The 20,014-nt window shown below is 43.7% G+C and overlaps 2 protein-coding genes across 5 annotated transcripts; both read right to left on the bottom strand.

The window, feature by feature from the left end:
* Positions 1–1,205: 1,205 nt before the first annotated feature.
* CCNL2 (cyclin L2) lies at positions 1,206–12,845 on the bottom strand. Of its 4 annotated transcripts, XM_034753188.1 has the most exons (11): positions 12,523–12,845; positions 10,976–11,050; positions 10,577–10,686; positions 10,096–10,216; positions 8,685–8,749; positions 5,777–5,876; positions 5,582–5,686; positions 5,245–5,386; positions 4,052–4,169; positions 3,865–3,957; positions 1,206–2,603 (listed from the first exon to the last, which is right to left on the bottom strand). In XM_034753188.1, the coding sequence occupies exons 1-11, from the start codon at positions 12,814–12,816 to the stop codon at positions 2,252–2,254; spliced, it is 1,575 nt and encodes a 524-aa protein (XP_034609079.1). In that variant the 5' UTR covers positions 12,817–12,845; the 3' UTR covers positions 1,206–2,251. The 4 variants fall into 4 exon arrangements, with proteins under 4 accessions (XP_034609079.1, XP_034609080.1, XP_034609083.1 ...); XM_034753189.1 differs by lacking the exon at positions 12,523–12,845 and having other exon boundaries at positions 1,214–2,603; positions 10,577–10,751; positions 10,976–11,056; XM_034753192.1 differs by lacking the exons at positions 8,685–8,749; positions 10,577–10,686; positions 10,976–11,050; positions 12,523–12,845 and having other exon boundaries at positions 1,214–2,603; positions 10,096–10,182.
* Positions 12,846–14,657: 1,812 nt separating this feature from the next.
* On the bottom strand, positions 14,658–19,652 carry MRPL20 (mitochondrial ribosomal protein L20). The gene is made up of 4 exons (XM_034753583.1): positions 19,487–19,652; positions 17,499–17,609; positions 17,092–17,169; positions 14,658–15,119 (listed from the first exon to the last, which is right to left on the bottom strand). Exons 1-4 carry the CDS (start codon positions 19,571–19,573, stop codon positions 14,946–14,948), a joined length of 450 nt encoding a protein of 149 aa, XP_034609474.1. The 5' UTR covers positions 19,574–19,652; the 3' UTR covers positions 14,658–14,945.
* Positions 19,653–20,014: the final 362 nt, after the last annotated feature.

Here is a 20,014-nt window from a genome sequence, read left to right as displayed (position 1 = left end):
GGCCCGCCTGTGTGATAAGTGACTATGTGCCTCCATTTTTACCCCAATTTGAGGCACTTTGGGGAGGCCTGATTGTCACAGGCTTGGGGTGCTCAGCACTTCCTAGGTGATCCGCAGGGAACAGCCCTGCTTCAGGAGGCAGCTCCAGGTCCTCTTGGTTGTTCTGCTTCCCCTGCTCCACAGCAGCATGTGGGGGAAACGGTGGTAACATGAGAAGCTGCCATGAGAGGGTGTGGGAAAGGCCAGGGCAAAAACAGCAGGAAGGGGAGATTGCTGCTGGTCAGCTATAGAAAGCACAGCATTTTGCCTATTCTCCCCTCTGCACCATGATTCGTGGGGTGGGACCCAGGCGCACCCTTCTTCCAAGGCATTTGCAAAGGATACTGCACTGCTTGCACAATTCTGTTCTGGGATATGGGAACGAGGAATTTCAACGCCATCCCAGTGGCCGGCTCACCCCTAATGCTGCGCATGCCTGGTGATGGGACACTGAAAGTCTTTGTAAACGCTCCTGCGATAAGCCTGCCAGCAGATCACTCGAAGACATACAAGGGCATTTATAATGCCCCACCCTCACTGTAGTATCTAGGCAACCAAAGCTAACCTATGCTGTATCAGGGTATGTCTATACAGCACCAGGCTGTGAGGCTCCAAGCCTGGGTCAGCCGATTCAGGCTCTCACTACTGCACTACACAGAATGATGTAGACATCAGAGCCCGGGGCCATGACATTTACAAGGCTATTTTTAGTCACCCCAGGCTCAGAGGCTCGCTGCTGCGGGCTGTGTAGACATACCCTCAGTGGCTTGAAAGTCACAGGAACCACTGTCAACCAATCAGCAGCCACCATTACTTTCTTTCCCTGGATAGGAAGACACTCCCCACTTCAGGAAATTAACCCTCTATTACACCTGCACTGATGAACATTCTGATGGACCTGCTAAGTTGCATAGCTTTTAACTCCCTCCAGTGGGAAAGGAAGAGACCTGTTTTACCATTACTCACATCCCCTGTAACCATGTGCTACAAAATTAGTCTGAAACAGTATTTACATTTGAGATGGTACACGTCAGTTTAAAAATAAAACTGCTATAAACTATTCATTTACCCCTATTTCAAGTCAGGTTATTTTTTCCCTTTTCGAGTAGACGTGGCGGTACAACTTAGAAGAAAGTCTCGGAATTACACCAGACAGTATCATGGAGTTTAAATACAAAATCAAATACTTTAATGAAATTAGGGAGCATGGGAACAGCTCAGATATACCACTAAAACGGATACCACTGAGCTGCGGACTTGGGCTTTTTTTTTTTTTTTTTTTTTTTTTTTTACACCTTCTGTTTTTAAACAAGCAAGCAGATTGACAAACTACCAATTCTTCAGCGTGTCAAAGATCCTGAGTATAGAGTTATTCAAAACACATAAAATGTATATATATGAAACTTCTCTATGAGCTGGTGGCCTGCACGCAGCATTGCACGGATAAAAATATACTACTTTCAATACACAGAGCTAAATACTTTCACATTTATCAGAATTCTCTACACAAATCTTAAATTGATAGAATTCAAGTTTTGACTTTTCAGTATATAGCTTTCACTTGTATTAAACAAATGCTTATTTACACGGTGGAGAAAGTAGAAGGGCTAATAAGGCCATATTCCCATATTGTATTGTTAAACACTGCAAAATATATACACAAGTGTAACCTAATATAGGCATCAGTTCTAGAAATATCACCTTACATTTGTACAACATAATTGAGTCAGTATGAAACGACAGCTTTGTTAGCACCAAGCCACTAATGGTTTTCATGAAACGTTTTGAGCTTTCTTCTCGTTCCATCAGGAAGGGCTAGTTCAGCAGGGTTCGCTAATCGCTGAGCCAGGAAATTGGTGCTCTCAGTACTCCGAGTCCCGAAATAGACTAACACCATTGCACTACAGTATGCAAATTTACCTATTACCAAAGAGCAGGCATAGGAGCAGCCACCACAAGAGAGGCTCTTCGGTGTTTCTAAGAGACGCTCCAGCAGCAGAACAATTAAACCATCTACCAGATCAAGTCTCCCACATCATCATGTCTGTTCAGTGTTCTTGTATTTGGATTCATGCTAACAAGCACAGGGTTAGAAAAGATTACTGATGCTAAGTGGTTTAGACCCAGGCTAACCCTATGCTGCAAGGGAAAAATGGGGGAAACCGGGCTCCACTCTGAATCCCAAAGGACAGAAGAGAACCCGTTGTAGCGCTCATCTCCTATGCCTGCTGTGGCCAGGGTGGTCTCGGTCATAACGATGACCCGTACGCTCATAGGAGTGGGAACGCTCATGTCTCTCTCTATAGTAGTGACTTTTCTTCTTGTACTTCCCAGAATGATCAGAACGCTCTCGTGAGTGGCTCCGGGAACGTGAGGAGCTCCTGCTGCGGGACTTCCTTGGCTTGTGTGTCGAATATTTGTAGTCCTTTGACTTTTTGTAACTCCTCATTTTAGAGCCTTTGTAACTAGCACTATGGTTGAACTGTCTTGGGGGAGAATCACTGCGACTCCTGGAGCGGCTGTGGGATTTGGAACCACTCGATGTTGAGTAGCTTTCACTTTTTCTAAGACAGGGAAGTAGAAGGAGAAGAGAACAGTGAGTGCCTTAACAATCAATGTCCAATTACTTTACAACATTAAAAGCATGCACTAGGACAAGACAGATTATAGCAATCTTAGGTGCTACTTGGAACACAAGGAAAAAGGTTTTAGAAAAAATAATTTGACATGGTCCTTTAAAATGCCACCCTTACTTACTTGTAAACTACAATTCAGGTTGAAAGCTGCCCTCAGAATAGATCTTACAAGCAAAAGCCTCTTCTCTAAATACAGAGCGCTACTAATCTGATTAGTTGAACCAGCAAGCTTTAGAAGATATTTCAATTACATTTTAGCTTTTGTCTGCATCGCCTGGTTTCAAACAGAATACTTCCCCAGCTCACACCCCATAACTCATTAAAACACAGTATAAGTAATTTCCTGTAGGACTAAAATAATAGGTAACATTTGTAATCATTAGATCCGTTGTTGAATGGGTAAAAAACCCAATGCTTTGAAATGCTGAACAGTATCTTCCACAACATTTTATTAATAATCCAGAAAGAAATCAGCTTCATAATTACAGCAAAAGGTTTTGGAAGAATTTTAGACCTATGGACTTTGGGGGGTTCCATGATTACCTCTCATGGATATCTACATACTTGTAAATTGAGCCAATTTACCATAGATTTTTCTCTCTAATTTGTAGCCCTGAAAACAGCTTAAGGCATGAAAATCAAGCGGTCTTTCCTAGCTTGAGCATCACCCCCAGTAAGAGGCTTTGCAGGCCAAAATTGGACCTCAGTTCTGTTTGTGAAACCCCAGTGTTTGGTACAGGGGGCACAAGGTATAATGGAGGGAGAAGCTGAACATATTGCCATTCTGTTGATCTGAGAGTCAGAAGAGAATCCAATTCCCTATCCCCCAAGCTTTGTTGGGTCTATGGTGAGGCTAGTAAGAAGCAGTATATAAACTTATTTTTGTCATTTAAGTCAGCAGAAAGGACCATGGGCACAAGGAGCAGATTTGCTGAGTAAGATGCCATTCATATGCAGTTATTCCTCTAATCATAACTTCACGTGAACCTACACTGGCCACCGTGTTGCACCTCCATACACTAGTCTCGTTTCCAGAGCTCAAACGGGGTTTCAGTTTTTATATAAATTGCTGTAGTTGTTGCTTCAGAGCCCACTGACTCCCAAAGCACCATTCTCTGGGATGGTAGTTTGCCATTAGCATAGCAGGTTACAAATGGGACTCAGCACTTCCACCCATTTCAGTACGTACCTGCGCTTAGGAGATGCTGATCTAGATGGTGATCTTGAATAACTCTGCTCTCGACTTCTGCTTCCACTTCTGCTCTCCCTTTCTTTCTGAATGCTATGAAGGACAGAATCCAAGTAAGATTTAGATTTAAGCGCTGGGAGGAAAAAAAAAAAAAAAAAAGTAGAGTCTATATCACGTGGAATCTTACCCATTCACTGGGCTGTTGGAATTCATTCTTTTTGTTCCATCCATTTTTCTTTTGGCATTCTTCATCGCCTGCACAGCAAGTGGGGAAGGTTTATTTCCTTTACCTTCTTTTGGAGATTCTAAAAGAAAAATGTAGAAGTTTACACTTCATCCACCCCCACATGCGTATCAGAGATGTCAATCTTTAGTGGGCAACCCAATGATAAGGAGTGGCAAGCAGTAGTTGAATGGATCACCTGCCCTCACTAATGAGGGCAAGGATCGACTAATTACCAGATCCCTCTAGATACCCTTTGCTGTACATTCAGATAAAGGGTGAAACTTGAATGAGTTATTCAAATCTAAAGTAAATTTCTGAGGCTGTAAACCTAGTACATTAAAAAACAAAACCCCAAAAACCTCTAAAACAGACTTTAAACAGTGAACAAACCTTTAATAGAACTGCCTGAACCGGCATTTTATGTAATATGTCACACAATTTTCAATGCTTTGGAAAGGCAGATACTATTGTATCTCCAAGAGGGCTCTGTTTGGAAACTATCTTTTGCCTAACATGGTGCTCTGGGGAAAAAACTTTCTTTAAAGTTGTTACAACCTAAATCTGTGAATACCAGTTTATTTGATTCATTAAAAGGTCCAACTCTTTCCTCTTTGTTTCAAGGAAATTTACATGCCAGATTTTTTTTGTAAAGGGAATTTTAACTAGCCGGAAATAACTATTTCTTATACACACATTTCAGTTGAATAGAGAACAGGGCACTCTCCCTTCACACACAGCCATTCCTCCACCACCCTTCCCAGCGCATACAGTTACTGGAGCAGAGGCATTTTGAAAAGTGAACACGTTGGCTCTCTCCACTAGACAATGTTCTCCCACTACAACGAATAGTTTCATGTCATGTCCCAAGGCTGCCTTTCTTTTAGCACACATAATAACATGAGGCCAAGAAAAAGAACGGGAAAAAAAAATCTCATGAGGAGTTTGACTACCCCTTTCTAGAGTGAGGATGCCGCAAATTAGCGGCATTTGCAGCCCTCATTTGGAACATAGACCGCTTAACAAGGAATACCTGCCATCTAAAATAGCCTGACTGAGACAGGATTCTTACTCAAGTTATGAAGTCACTAATACTCCCAAAATATGGGAGAAAGCAATGCAGTCCAAATGTGCAAACTAGGTACATTGATACCAACCATTTTTAGGAACAGGGGAAAACCCTGACGTGTTCTCCAAATTGGGAGTCTTGTCGGGTAGCAGGCCTTTAGCTAGTGCTTTTGCCTCTTCAATGGCTAGTTTTTTCTTTTCTACTTTGCTTTCCAGATAAGACAAGTCAACCTGCAAATGCACATTAAAAAAAAAAAAATCAGTTCTCTGTACTGTTTCAATTGACCATGCTTAGAAGAAGGGATACAACTCACAGAGTCTGGATTCTGCTCCCAGAGAAGTGGGAGTTTTGCAACTGGCTTCAATGGAAGCAGAATGTTTTGCCCTATGTTCTGAGAATACACATCATATAAAACAATAGCGAACCTTTTTCCGAGTATATAGCTGCAGGATTTTTATACAAATCCCTTGAATTTCCTCCTCTGTTGCTCCAAACAGCAGAAACCAGTGAGGACGATTAGGAAGTGGGATCTACAATTGAGAAATCATACATTCAGTTTTCTATTTCTACATGAAAACCTTAATGTAAATTTAAACGACAAATATAAATAGATGTTTCACCTCCAATGTTCTAGCTGCAAGGTAGATACAGGCACAAGCAATACTTTCTGGCTGGAATCTTACAAAGACATCTGTTCGTAGACTGTCATTCATGTAATTCCTGAAATACACAATAAGGGAACAATTGCAACCCCCTGCAGAATGCCTCTCTGTTCTATTCTCTTCAATTCTACAGTAACTACTTTTCTGTACATTCTATTACTAAGCTCAAATGCTATACTCCTGTAAATCTGAAGAGAAGTTAGAAAAATTTCTTCAAGGGGATGGATATGTGGTTGGGAATAAGTTTCTGACTGGCTGTCAGACAAATCAGTTATGAAAGAGAACCAATTTTAACTTTACTTTTCCCTCTAGATCTACTGGCCTGCTCTCATGCAAAAACAAATGTTTTTGTAGAGACCACATATAATCTGTAAAGAACTCAGTAATAGAAATCTAGGCTCAATCCCAGAGTGCAGAGAAGCATGCAAACTGAAAGCTAGTGTTCAAAGTTGCTGATCCTGCTGGAGTTCTCCGGAGAAATGCAATCCACTTCAGCGTGTACCCATTTCCACTGGAAAGTTTTAGGAACCTGTCCATTTTCCATTAGTGAGACAGCATCCAAGACAGAATCCATTTGTGATGCAAAAAGCTAGTCGTGGAAGAAATCCAGGAATTTGGGATCATCAGTGCAGAGGATGGTTCAGTATTCAAACAGATCTCCTCTTCTCTGGCATATGACAGTATCGTTTCCAAATGTCCCATTTCAACAAGGTTTCTTAAAATGAATATTCACAGAATGAGACAACTGTAAAATATTGCACATATTCCACAACAGTCAGTACATACTTTAAAATATTTTGATTTTAAATCCTCAAGGAAGTTTGTATTTTCAAAGTACTTGCATCTGAATTTGTCAACAAACAAATACAATGTTTAAAGGTATAACTTTTAAAAAAAATATTTCTTTCAAGCAGCGTGTCAGGTGGGCAAGGGAGAAAACACCACCCAGAACAAAGGCCACCATATAGTTATACAAGCTTTCTGAGAAGAGTTTGAAATTGATCGTGGAGGTATGCAGCACACAAGGATGCCCAAACCAGAGACCACAGCCCATTTAAAACCAGTTTACAGAAAGAGGAGGTGCTCATGAATCTCATTCCCATCTACGTGTTTTAGTCCTTTACTGGATATTTCAGTTCTAATACACGGGGATCGACTGACCATTGGGAAAAAAGTGGCAAGTTAGAGGCTTAGTCTTGACTCTCCTTCACCTTGCCCATGAGGAAAGCTTAAACTAAGTCATGCTGTTCTAACACCATTTTTTGCTATGGAGAAGACACTTTGAAGGAGATCAGAGAAAGTCTTTGCGAAATGAAGTGCAGCGAGAGAAGTATTCACAAGGTATGAAGGATGATTGGGCTTCCTTTCCCAAACTGCTAAACAAAAACTAACTTGCTAACTGTGCAGCTGGTCTTTTGGGCTCTGAGTTTGGGGGCATGTAGAATTAAACATGTGTCACATTACTTCACCTTTAAGTTGTTCTCTAAAACCGCTGCACTTCAAACATTAGTTATACTGGATACCCATGACTTTCCAGGTACTGGAAGCAATGAATGGTTAGGGAATTGCTCTAATAGTTATTCCGCTGCATCCCAAACAAAAAAGGAAATTGGTGCCTAATAGTCTTGCTTCACATGTGAATTCTAAATGCAATGGTATTGTGTAATCTGGAAGTAGGGAAAATGTCCAGTGTCATTGCTGTACTTAATTCCAAACTGAAAATACTTGAGTAGAAGGTCTTAAGTGTTGGATTAAATAACATACACAGATATGATAAAAACTGAAGTCTACCAGTTAGTTAATTCACCCAGAAGACTTAAATCCCACCTTAAATAGTTTTTTTTTTTTTTTTGCATTTTAAAAAGGTACAGCATCATCAACATAGTTAAAGCATATTAACATTAACAGTTTTCAAAATTTAAACAATCAAGTTCTAAAATATACAAGAGAGTCAAGGGCACAACAACAAAAATCAAAAGTATAAGCACAAGAAGCAGTTGGCCAGTTACTATACTATCGTATTTATACCACCTGTCTAGAGTCAGCCTTCTCTTTGTAGAGCCTGCTTTGGTTTGACTGAAGACGCAGTTATCCCTGCACCATAGCGCTTGGGCAGCAGAGGAGAAGTCTTAGTCACTTACCCTCAGAGGCTACCCTTTGATTAAAAGAGTACAGAAAAGAAAAGTCAAAATAGGTTCTCCATCAAACAGATCACAGTACCAGAGAGTTCAGTCAGCAGAAATATGACCTTTAGATTCATTATTCCAATTTTTAAATTATGTCATTGTTTCATAAGTTACAAGTTTGTTACAATCTGGAATTTTTACTTCGATACCCATCCCCAAATGATTCTCTTCACTACAGTGAAGCAACAAGACAGGCAGAAGACGTTTCATGACAAATGCAAAAACACTGAGTTATCCAGTCTTAGTAGCTGACATCTTGGATTATCCATGTGGATAAAAAGGATTTATGTCGAGGGTTCCTGATGCCCTTGTTGCAACCGCAGCTCAAGTGTTGGGAAAGTGTCTCCCAGCATCAGCGACGGACAAGAACTGCACATATGATTTACCCAAAGAAACAACCACTTAACATTTTCACTTTAGAGGGAGGGCAAAGGGTAGAAGAAAAGGGAAGAAAGAGCAAGGGTTGAGGGGTTTAAAAGCTATCTTACCATTTAAGACAGTGCCTGAAACTTAGAGGCCGATCAACATTTGGGTAGTAGGTTGGGGCACTCCAGGAAACACTGGAACTGTCTATTCCATGAACATAGTTGTGGGCTACACCAATGTTGCCCAGAGTGCCTCAAATGACATATTTCTGCCACTGCCCTGCTGGTCTCGTATAACAAGATAGATCAACTTACCATGAAGTCTGGACCAGGTGTTGGTTACGTTCACATTCTAATACCTGAAGGTACATAACGATTATCTGGAAGATATGGGTTACTGAGTTATTATCAAGAATCTCTAGAGCCAAGTATTTAATTCAGAGGGGATGTCCATGTAGCATCTGCTATTCTGTTCTAGATTTTAACATTCTCAAATATCCACCGAGAGAGTGCTTGTAAGATGCCAAATGTTTACCCGGGTAGTTTCTGCCTTCAATTACAAAAGAGGGAAAGAACAGGCTCCAAAAATGGCTGTGCACAGCCAAATCTGACCTTCTTCATACTCCTTCTGTGCTCAGTCATCCTATTCATCTAGAAGTCTTGCCTTACGCTCAGTTTTCAAAATAGGTTTGCTTTTCCTATAGAACTCAACAGTCCTCTTAGCTGCCACATGGGAGGAAACACTGCCAACTGGAAAAAAGTGGCACCAATCCACCACAAAACACCTCTATTGGAAGGGACTAAACCTAGCCAACGTGTTTTCCCCTCTTTTGCTTCTGCAAAGTCCTACATAATAGGTTTAAAAGGTTCACAGCAGCATACAAAACAAAGTTTTTTGTGAACCACATGAAAAAAGATGGTAGATAAAAAAAATTACAGAAAATTCACAGGGATTAGTGGGTGAAGGAGTACACTCATTCCTGTGTTTGGTACCCCAATAAATAAGGAGGCTCAGAAAGAATGGCAGTGGGCAGAGAAAATCTGAACAGAGCAAGGTATCTACACATTTTTAATCAGGGGGCACTTGATCTCAAATTTAAAGAGCATTTACACTACAGTGAGCTGAAGAGGTCTGAAGTAGTAGCCATTACTGCAAGACAGAGAGCAGATACCTGCAGGGCAAGGAAAAGGAGAACCCTTACACTACTTTAACCTTCTATTAGATTCAAACAGCCGTGCTGACCAGCTCCTATGGGGAGCAGAGTCGGCACACTTTGGGGAACAGCATTCCTGGGATTGAGAATTTCACACATCCCATCAGTAATGACGAATATTATAATCAGAGCTAGATTCTACAAAAGGGATATTCGAGAGCCTTAGTCAAAGACGAGTTATTCATATTGTTTCAGAATTTAACACCAAAATTACCTGCTTATTCAACAATAAGTTGTTTTCATGCTATGACAAACTGAAGAATCCAAGTACAGTTAAGTCTAACCAGTTCTTAACATTTGCATCCATCTCCAATCTTCACTGACCAATGAGATACAAGACCAACTATTAAGACTCTCTTGAATGAGAAACAAGATAGCAAGATCACTGTAAACTAGCTTCACTGTGCTCAGTATTGTGGAACAAGCAGCTTTTAACCAGTTTAATAGTCTGCCCAGAACAAGCAGAGTGTGAACCGCACACAGTTGATAAGTTAGTTGAATATCGTACAAACCTTATGAGGGTGCTTTACATGAACGCAGAACCCCAGCTCCTTTAAAACTCTTCTCTCTGCCTTTATGATTTGGTTCTTCAAATTAACATAATCTTGATCCAGTAGTAGAGGTACAGGTTTTCTGTAAGACATTATTGCAGATTCCATCGAGTAAGAATGAACTGCCAATATTAAAAGACACCCAACAATCTTACTTGGACACATATGCAAGTTACTATATTTTGATGCAAACTAGCTAGTATTTACAACAGTACAAGCATTTTTTCCAGTTAAGATTAACCAGATTCATGTTTTGGTTTTCATTCCCCAAACAAGGTTTTACCCCATGTTCCTTGAGTCGTGATGCATCTGAACTCCCCCATAGGCACAGCAACAATTATGGCTAGCTAGACTACTAAATTCAGGCTCTCATGTTCAGTAGTCCCCACATTTAAACAACCGGCCATGAAGAAAGGGAACATTTTTCAGATTCTAAACTTACTTTTTCTCTCTTAGATGTCGAAGGCGATGGAATACGTTAATTACATCTCTTATGCGCCTCGGTGCTTCTTCAATTTTGGATGCCAGATGAACACAGGCCATTGACACATGCTGAAATATAAGTATTGCAACATACTGATGTTTTGCTCAAATCTGGAACTGATCGCCTCCAAGAGCTTTAGGAGGGATAACAAGAGAAAGTGGTGGTAAAAACAAGAAATATTCCAAATTTTAAGTTAAGTATTTGTTACAATGTAGATGTGTAAAACTGTGTTTAACTAAACAACATATCTATAGCTCGAAAGTTTCCTGTACACATAGTTCAACAACAGGGCATAATATATGCTCTCAAACATGAGAGAAATCAAATGCATAGTGCATTTTCTAAAAGAATCCTTACCTCCATGGAATGCTTCACAAAAGATTTTGTATAAAAGAAACGTTGAAACAGCACCTGCCCTGTAGCCATTGCCACCTAGAGAGAAAGGAAGAAATGGTAATCCAATATTAATATCCCCATACAAAGTTCTAGAGCAAGATGAATTACACTGCAACAAATATGAGTCCCATAAAAACCATTAGAAATGCCTGACACAGCAACAAACAGCTCCCAGAGGGAGAAAAAAAAAAGCGTATAACACCATGAACACCTAGAACTATAATGTGCAGTCTTAGACTAGACAATAGAAAAGTACCAAACAAAATATTTTATGGGGACACTCAAAAATAGTTATGAGGGTGGACACTACAGTCTAAATGCCCCGCAGTGCTCCACCATCTATGCAAACACTCCTACTTGTTTATTTTTGGTTTTATGTTCATTGTGCAATATTAAAAGGCAACCACCAACCCAAAGCGAGTCATTTTAACCATGAGTCAGCACTAAATGTCAAGCATTACCACCTACCCACAAGCTCCCCAGCCAACCTTTGTGGTTTTACAATCACATAACCATATTTAAAAAGACTCCCTTGTTGCCATATTAAAACACACTCATATGCAAGAAAAGATGGCTAGAGAAATTAAAACAGCTAAAATAAAGATTATTGGTAGCAGCATTAGGCCAAAAAAATTTTTTTTTTAAGCTGAAGGTCTCGTTAACTTTGTTTCAGCCATAGTGGCATTTTTGTAACTGCTCTTCCCTCCAACCATCATAGTAACATTTCAGAGTAGCAGCCGTGTTAGTAACATTGACTCTTTGTCCCATTTTCTTTAATGGGAGGAATTGAAGCGCACCAGGGAAGTCCACTGGCGACACGTCATACGAGAAAGCAGTTCAGAAACCCCATTTGAAAGGCATTGCGAAATCATGTGCGTTACCACCCGCAGCAAAGAAAAAGCGTGAGGGGGCCTCTCCTCTTAGAAACGAGCGAGACTCGGCCGATCTACCAGGAAGGGCCCTGGAGGGCTGAGCCAACCCAGGCCCTGGCTTTACCGGAAGAGATGGTTACATCATTCACTTCCTGTCTCAGCAGAGCCGGCCGGGACAAAGGGGGGGGGGAATGCTGCCCGTAAAGGACACAACAGGGCCAGTTTCACACGCCTGGTTCCTTGGTAAATCAAAGGCCGGCGGCGCCTCGTGATCCCTGTTCCACCCCCGCGATTGCAAACGCGGCTGCGGGGCCCGGGCCCGAGCCCGTTTCCCCCGGGAGCGGCCGGGTCGGGCGTTACCTAGTTTCTAGGACTAAAGGGGGAGTTTGTGTGAGTGACGCAGCGGCCATGGGGCACCAGCCCTGCCCGGGAGAACAAAGCGCGACGCTCCCGGGCAACGAAGGCCCAGCGCCCCCGGCTGCCGCGGGCCCGGAGCGGCTACGCAACCCCCTCCTCCTCCGGCCCGCGGCGCCCCCGCCCGGGCCTCGCTCGCTCCCTCAGACCGGAAGCTGCTCCTCCCTGCCGAGCGTCTTTCACCCGCCGCGGGCCCGGCCCCGGCCCCGCAGGCCGGCTCACCTGCGGGAGCCGCAGCAGGATGCCGGCCGCCTGGATGAGCTCGCAGCCGGTGACGCGCAGCTGGGTCTCGGTGTCGGTGTCCAGGCCGCTGCCCATGGAGGGGGTGAAGAGCAGCGCGTCGTCGGGCAGCAGGCAGTTCTCCAGCGTGATCAGCACCCCCGAGTACAGCCGGTCCCCGATCAGCACCGCGCCGGGGCCCGGGGCGCCGCTCCCCGACGGGGCCGGCCCCGCCACCTGAGGCCCGCCCGGGCCCCCCGCTACCACGGCCGCCGCGCTGCTCGTCCCCGCCGCCATCTTGGGCCGCCGCCTCACCTCTCTCTCGCCTTCCCCCTCTCCAGCCGCCGGAGCCGGGCGGTGTCCCGCCCCTTTCCCCCTGCGCTGGCCTCCCATTGGCGGGTGACAGCGAGGCGCCGCGCTCGGATTGGCCTGCCTGCCCCCGCCGTGACGCTGGTCCTGCGGCCTGATGCAAGCGGCGTGACGCAGCGGTTGGGAATTCGAAACAGGGTGGAGCGGGCGGAACTTCCGGCGTGCATCGCGCGCCTCCCGCGCCCCCTCCCCCACACAGACAAAGCCTGGCTCGCCACCACCGACCAGGCCCGAGCCAGCCCTCCCCCGCCCCCAGCACACGCCAGTGGGAGCCCCCCACGCCGGGGGGAGGGGGTTTGAAAGACTCATTGACACAGATGCTGGGGGTATGGACAGGGCCCATGAGAGAAAGCTGGAGCCCCCCCTTCCACTTACAGTTGGGGGGCCCTGGGACAATTGCCCTCCCCCCACATTTAACAGGAGCCCTAAGGGGTACTCCACCCACATTTTCAAGCTTTTCTCTGCGATGCTGGAGGGCAAGAAGCTTTGTTTCTTGACTCCAGCAGCCCGGGCTTTAAGTAAAACAAGTCGCCCAAGGCTCACCCCCAAAATCTTGAATTGGCAGCATTGACCAGCCTCCCCACAAGTGTAGTTTTGTTATCTTGCACTGCTATGCCTTATTAATTCCTGCTTGAACTCTATCTTGCACCGCAGCACTAGCACCTGCATTGAACAGACTCCAGCACACAGATTTTACTGGAAGATATATCTGAGTGTAAGCCTCCATTTGCTTCAACTTTAGCTAGGATATTTATAATACGGTGGTGCTCCCCTGAAGACCAGAGTCATGGAGGATCCAGGGTTTTAAAGCCTTTACACAGACAGAGGTCCCAGTTGCACTACAGCTTTTAAGTGCAAGGCCTGCTCTACACTAAAAAATTATATCTAGTTAGGTACATTGCTCAGGGCTGTGAAAAAATTCACACCTTGAGCAATTTACGGAGGTCCACCTAACCTCAAGTGTAGATTACAGCAGGGTTGATGGAAGAATTCCTCCATCCACCTAGTACCATTCTTGAAGAGTGGATTAACTAAATTGATGGGGAAAAAACCCTTCCATCAATTTAGGAAGGGTCCACGCTACAGTAGCGCAGCTGTAGCGTAGATATGGGCTTAATCTCTGGTTCCCCTGATTCGGATACAAGTATAGTATAGACTGAACCAATGAGAGATTTGCAACTCTGTGGATACGTTTTAAGCAACACATCACATGTAAGCTTTCCCTACTTTAGACTGGCCAGTTTAATTTTTAAACTAATTTGAAAGACTGACCGCTACACTTGAATATAGTCTAGCTGTGCTGCACTCTTACATATTCTAGTTTAAAAAAAGCTAGATAACTCCACATTTTGTGGCATGAAGCTAGATGGCACAATACTTAAGAAGGCATGGTTTATACTCCTAACAAAATCTGAATTTCTGGTGATTTCACTAGCCCTTTTTCACTTTATTTTTTGTAAAAGATGCCTTCACATGCTTATTCTCATGGACTGACTACTTATTTTAGTAGAACTCTACTAGCTGCAGCACAAGCCTTACTAAAGCCTTTAAGATTTTCCTTTTTTCTGCTTTTTGGCAGGTACTTCCATAGTTATCTTATGCATCACATATTTAAGCCATAGCTTTGCAATATAACCTCATTAACATTGAGTACCACATAAATATTTTTTTTACTTGCATCTATGTGGGATAGTTGTCAACATTTCAGGAAGCATTTAAAATGCATGTTATTGTTCTGTGACACCAGAAGTGACTATTCAGATATTTTTATAATACATAAAAAACCTTTATTAGATTGTTACAGAACAAAAATGTTTACACAATGTTTTTACATAGAGTGACTTCTGCACAGTAGGGTTTATCCCTGTTAAGCTTAGATTGCAATTTTGACCAAAACCACTAAGGAAAAAGAACCGCCCTCTTGAGTTTACAAGCTAGCTGTCTAAGTCTTCCTTCAAGTACATGATCTTTTTTTGTACTCTGGGGTGCAAACTTACTTTGCAATACAAGCCTCGGCTTAGAATAGGCAGCTACAATTGTAGGTTATGCCTGTCACTTCAATAATGGTGCACAATTCGTGAAAATATTCCTTCTGGTTCTTTTCCATCCCCCAGGGCATCAAGGAAGCCTTCTTGTCTCCTCCTTTGGGCCAAGGCAGCTAGGGACTTGAATGTCTTTGGCTCATAAATAGCCAGATCAGCAAGCATTTTCCTGTTCAGCTCCACCTGGCACTAAATGCAAGAAGGATGGTCAATGAAGAGCACAGGAATTATACTTTTCCAAATGTTCATTGTTAAGTGCTTAAGTGCATTACTATATACAAGTTTCATTAAAACGCTAATATTTAATGACTGTTTTAGGCAAATGAACATATGATTTTACTGCCTGGGCAAACCTCACAAGATACACATCTAATTTTTGTGAATATCCCAAGGGGAAAGTGTCATACAATTCAACAGCAGCAATCTTCTACTACAGCATCTGATATAAAACAGATAATCATGGATTTTCTAAAAACCCTTTCTAACAAATTCCAGTAGCTACAGTGGGGAGTCTCTTCCTTTATGTAAGTCTACGGAGTAAGTGCCTGATCTTGGATGTTCTAGTTTTCAAATTCCAGCAAACAAGGTATATATGTTCCAAATGGATGGGAATTCTTATTGAAATAATGTTTTGCACTTTTATAGTGACTTCCATCCAAGGTTCTCAGTGCTCCTTTGTAATGCATTCTATCCATTTTAGAGGTGAGGAAATGGATACACAGAAACTGACTTGGCCAGAGTTGCACAAGTTGTCCATTTCAGAGCTGGCAATAGAACTTGGGTCTCAGTTCCTAGTCCTGTGCCTTAACCATCCTTACATTGTATTTCAGATTATGCAATAACATCCAGAAATATTCTCAGCCCATACATTTATCTTCACCTTTAAATAAAAAGCCAAGTTTGAGTTTCAGGGCCCAATCCCATGAAGTGCTGCACACCAACAATTCCCATTGACTTCCACAGAAGTGGTGGATGCTGAACTCAGGATCAGGCCATTAAATGGGTCTCAAAATGGAAGGACTTCAGGATCGGTCCCTTTATAGACTACATAGGGCAACGAGTGGATGATCTAAAATATCAAGAGATTATAGAAACCAGGTCTGCTTCTTCTGGAAAATGAAACTAAGGACCTCCCTGTTGGACAATTCTAAGATGCAAGGGACACTGACTTTCTCTGAAATACCTGTTCCTTTGACTCAGTTTGATGGAACTTCTATGCCGAGTACTTTATTCCATTAGTTACCAAGAGTGACAAGAGAAAACAATGGAAGAACTTTAACAGTTTGATAACTTTAGAATAAATCTGATTTAATTAGTTCAGTAGTTCTCAAACTTTTGTACTGGTGACCCCTTTCACATAGCAAACCTCTGAGTGCGACCCCCCCTTATAAATTAAAAACACTTTTTTATATATTTAACACCATTATAAATGCTGGATGCAAAGCAGAGTTTGGGGTGGAGGCTTACAACTCGCGACCCCCCACGCAATAACCTCGCAACAAGCTAAACCTAAGACCAACAAACTTTTCCAATTCTAATGTGAAGCTTTGAAACAAATCCCCCCGTTTGTTTTAAGAGAGCACTGGAGTGCTAAGAATGTAGCAGCGAAACTGACTGCATTTATTTTTGTTGTCCAAGCTGACTGAAATGCACCAGTCGAATTAGTGAAAAGTAATTCGGATTTTTAAACTCACTTTTAGTAATTCAAGGTTTTATTTGTTTTATATTTTTTAGATATCAAGGTATTAAAAAAGGCAGCTATTACTCTGAGCACCTGACAGTAGCATAGGTAACATCTTTTATTTACAATAAACAATGTAAACTGACACTGTCCCTTTAAAGAATAAATGAAAAAAGTTCTTCTGGTCACATAAATCTATAGTGAAGAGATAGGAACATGTTATGAGTCTTATGTTGAGCTCTTATGCTGCCAAGATAAAAGGTCGTCACTTGTAGCAGAAATAGATACAAGTATAAAACATGACTACATTATTGCAGTAAGCAAGAAAAACCCTACACAACAAATTTCATATTTATCACTCATCAGCAGAGCTGAGAGGTTTTCTGGGTGTTTTATGGAATGACTGACTGAAAGACCAATGAGAATTTTGGACAACATGTCACCATTTCAGTGCAATTCTTCTTCAAGCAACACACTTACCTTAAGCAAATTGCCTATGAAAGCTGGATACTTCAAACCATGTTCAAGAGAAGCTGCTTCAATCCTCGTAATCCAAAGCTTTAAAAACACAAAGATTTAAATATAAAAATAAGAATATTCTAGTTGATGCTTTCTTTTGGTAGAGAATTAGACATATGGATGTGCTCAGATTCAATAAACACAATGTGTCCTGACCAACATTTCTTCACTACTAAAATTCTGATGAAACATGAGCTACTGCAGAGCCAACAGGGGCTACTGCACTTGCCTTGAACTTGCAGAACTACTCTTTCAACAGCAGTTTGTAAAGCATTTGGGGATACCCCGAGTAGGAAAATGGCTATATAAAAATGATTCTAGTCTCCCAGTTTCAGTGTTTACATCTATCATTTTGGTTTGTTTTTTACCGCTCTCATGAATTTCTTCTTTTCTCTTCTGGCCTTTGTTGACTTCACAAAAGCTCTCCGAACACTTCGTACAGCCAATCTATAGCAGCGGTTCTTTCTTCCACGAAAATGCTAAGGCAAAAACAAGATGTTCCAGTTCAATTATTAACTTTATAAGGCTGTAAAGCCCTTCAGTAATATGAATATAGAAGATATCACTTTGCATTTCTATAAAGCCTTTCATTAAGAGGATCTCAAAGCACTTTACAAACATTAGTTAAGCCTAATTTTACAAATGAGGAAATAGAAACTCAAACATTAAGTAACCTGAGAAAGACCATAGTTTCTCACTGGCTGGACAGAGCACAGAATCAGTTTTAGTTTTCAGTCCCAGATTCTAACAGTGGGCCAAACTCACACTAACTTTTTGACTCTTAAAAAACAGAAGGGGTTGTGCCTCTACGCAAAAAGCAGGAAATCAATTGGGAATCCCCATCCTGAGTAATGTCTCATAGCTTGAGCCACTTCATGTACCACTGATGATCATATAATATCTGTGGAAACCACCACAGCTGCATATATGGAAAATTAACACTGGGCAAGTGCACCATGTGATTAGTCTGCCCTCCAACAACTGTCCCCACAGGCTACTTATGATACATGGCTAGATTGGGACCCACAAGTGTAGGATACGCCCATTTCAGTTAGGCAAGGCCCTGCTCAATGCTATAGCAGGTGATGATATCACTAAAGCTACTGACAATATGCCCTTACAGAAAATTCCTTTTTAACCCTACATGCAATAGCTTAAGAGATACTGTCCACTTAAGTCATATTGTAAAGAAGTATCTTTACCAGTTCTAACAACACCTGAAGATATACAAATATAAATGTACTTATCACTGTTAATGCTCTTTACCTTTTGCATTTTGATCAGTTCAAAAATTAAGTCAATTTAGCCAGTTTCATTGTTTACAGTTTGAGTTTCAAACACTGAGGGAAAGTTTGGTTAAGGCTTTATCAAAACTAGTTTCTATAGCAGTGGTTCTCAAACTTTTGTAGTGGTGACCCCTTTCACACAGCAAGCCTCAGAGGGCGACCCTCCTTATAAATTAAAAACACTTTTAAAAATATTTAACACTATTATAAATGCTGGAGATGAAGCGGGGTTTCGGGTGGAGGCTGACAGCTTGCGACCCCCCAGGTAATAATCTCCCAACCCCCAGTTTGAGAACCCCTGTTCTATAGTATTTATATTTCTGGTGACCAAATTTAAGTTCACACTGTCCCTTTAACCTTATATGTGCAAGCAAGGCGCAGTTAGCCATCTAGTCCCCATTTATACAGCAACTATGGACAGCCAATAATTCAGCTATTTTCCTTTAAGCCGTAACATCATGCCTCCCTTTTGTATAAAAAAAAAATAAAGGGTGAGAATTTCTGGTTCTATTATGGAGAAGAGCACAGCCTTTGGGGGAGACCAGGGTGAAAGCTTTATTTCTGCTCTCTGCCATTACCACCCACCATGCACTGGGCAACTCCGAGAGGAACACGCGTGTCACCTTCAGGCTCAGAGGAAGGACAAGACTGTAAGTGGACGGGGTGGGGGAGGAAGCAACTAACGAAGAGAAAGGGACACACCCACCCCTTCTGCTCCCTGGGGCCACGACACCTTCCCCCCCCCACACACACACCCTTTCTGCTCCTTGGGGACACGACACCCGCCCCCCCCACACACACACCCTTTCTGCTCCTTGGGGACACGACACCCCCCCACACACACACCCTTTCTGCTCCTTGGGGACAGACACCCCCACCGGGTTCGCGGCGGGGCTGGGAGCGCGGGCTCTGGCCGCAAGGTGGGGCGAGGGCAGGAGAAAGCGCCTGGCTCCCAGCAGCTGCGCAAAGGGGAGCGAGCCCGCGAGCGGGGCTGGGGAGGAAAGAGGCCCGGGGCGGAGGCCTGGCCGGTACCGGGAAGCGGGCCGCGGAGGGCGGCTGGACTCACTCACTCGCGCATGCTTGAGCACCGCCTGCACCCTCCAGAAGCGGTCGGTCAGGCGGCTCCGCGCCCAGCAGGACACGCTCAGGAAAACCATCGCCCCTCCGCCTGGCCGGCCACAGCCCTGCGCGCCGCGCGGCCGGGAGCACGTGGGCAGGCGCGGGGAGCGCAGGGGGCGGGGCCGGGGGCACGCGGGCAGGCGCGGGGAGCACAGGGGGCGGGGCCGGGGGCACGCGGGGAGCGCAGGGGGCGGAGCCGGGAGCACGTGGGCAGGCGCGGGGAGCGCGGGGGGCGGGGCGGGGGCACGCGGGCAGGCGCGGGCAGCGCAGGGGGCGGGGCCGGGGGCACGCGGGCAGGCGCGGGGAGCGCAGGGGGCGGGGCCGGGGCCGGGTGTCCGTGCCGCGGCGCAGCTGCGGGGCTGGGCCCGGCCATAAGGGCGGGGGTCTCAGCTGCTCATGCTAGGGGCTGGGCAGGGATTCCCATGCGCTCAGTTTTGGGGAGCAGGAGCAGAGGTGCTGGGCGTGGGGGGGCTGCCGCA

Source organism: Trachemys scripta, chromosome 19, assembly GCF_013100865.1.
Source record: "Trachemys scripta elegans isolate TJP31775 chromosome 19, CAS_Tse_1.0, whole genome shotgun sequence".
Taxonomy (NCBI): Eukaryota; Metazoa; Chordata; order Testudines; family Emydidae; genus Trachemys; species Trachemys scripta.
The sequence above is the reverse complement of the archived record's forward strand: the minus strand, read 5'-3'. Positions and strand labels throughout refer to the sequence as shown.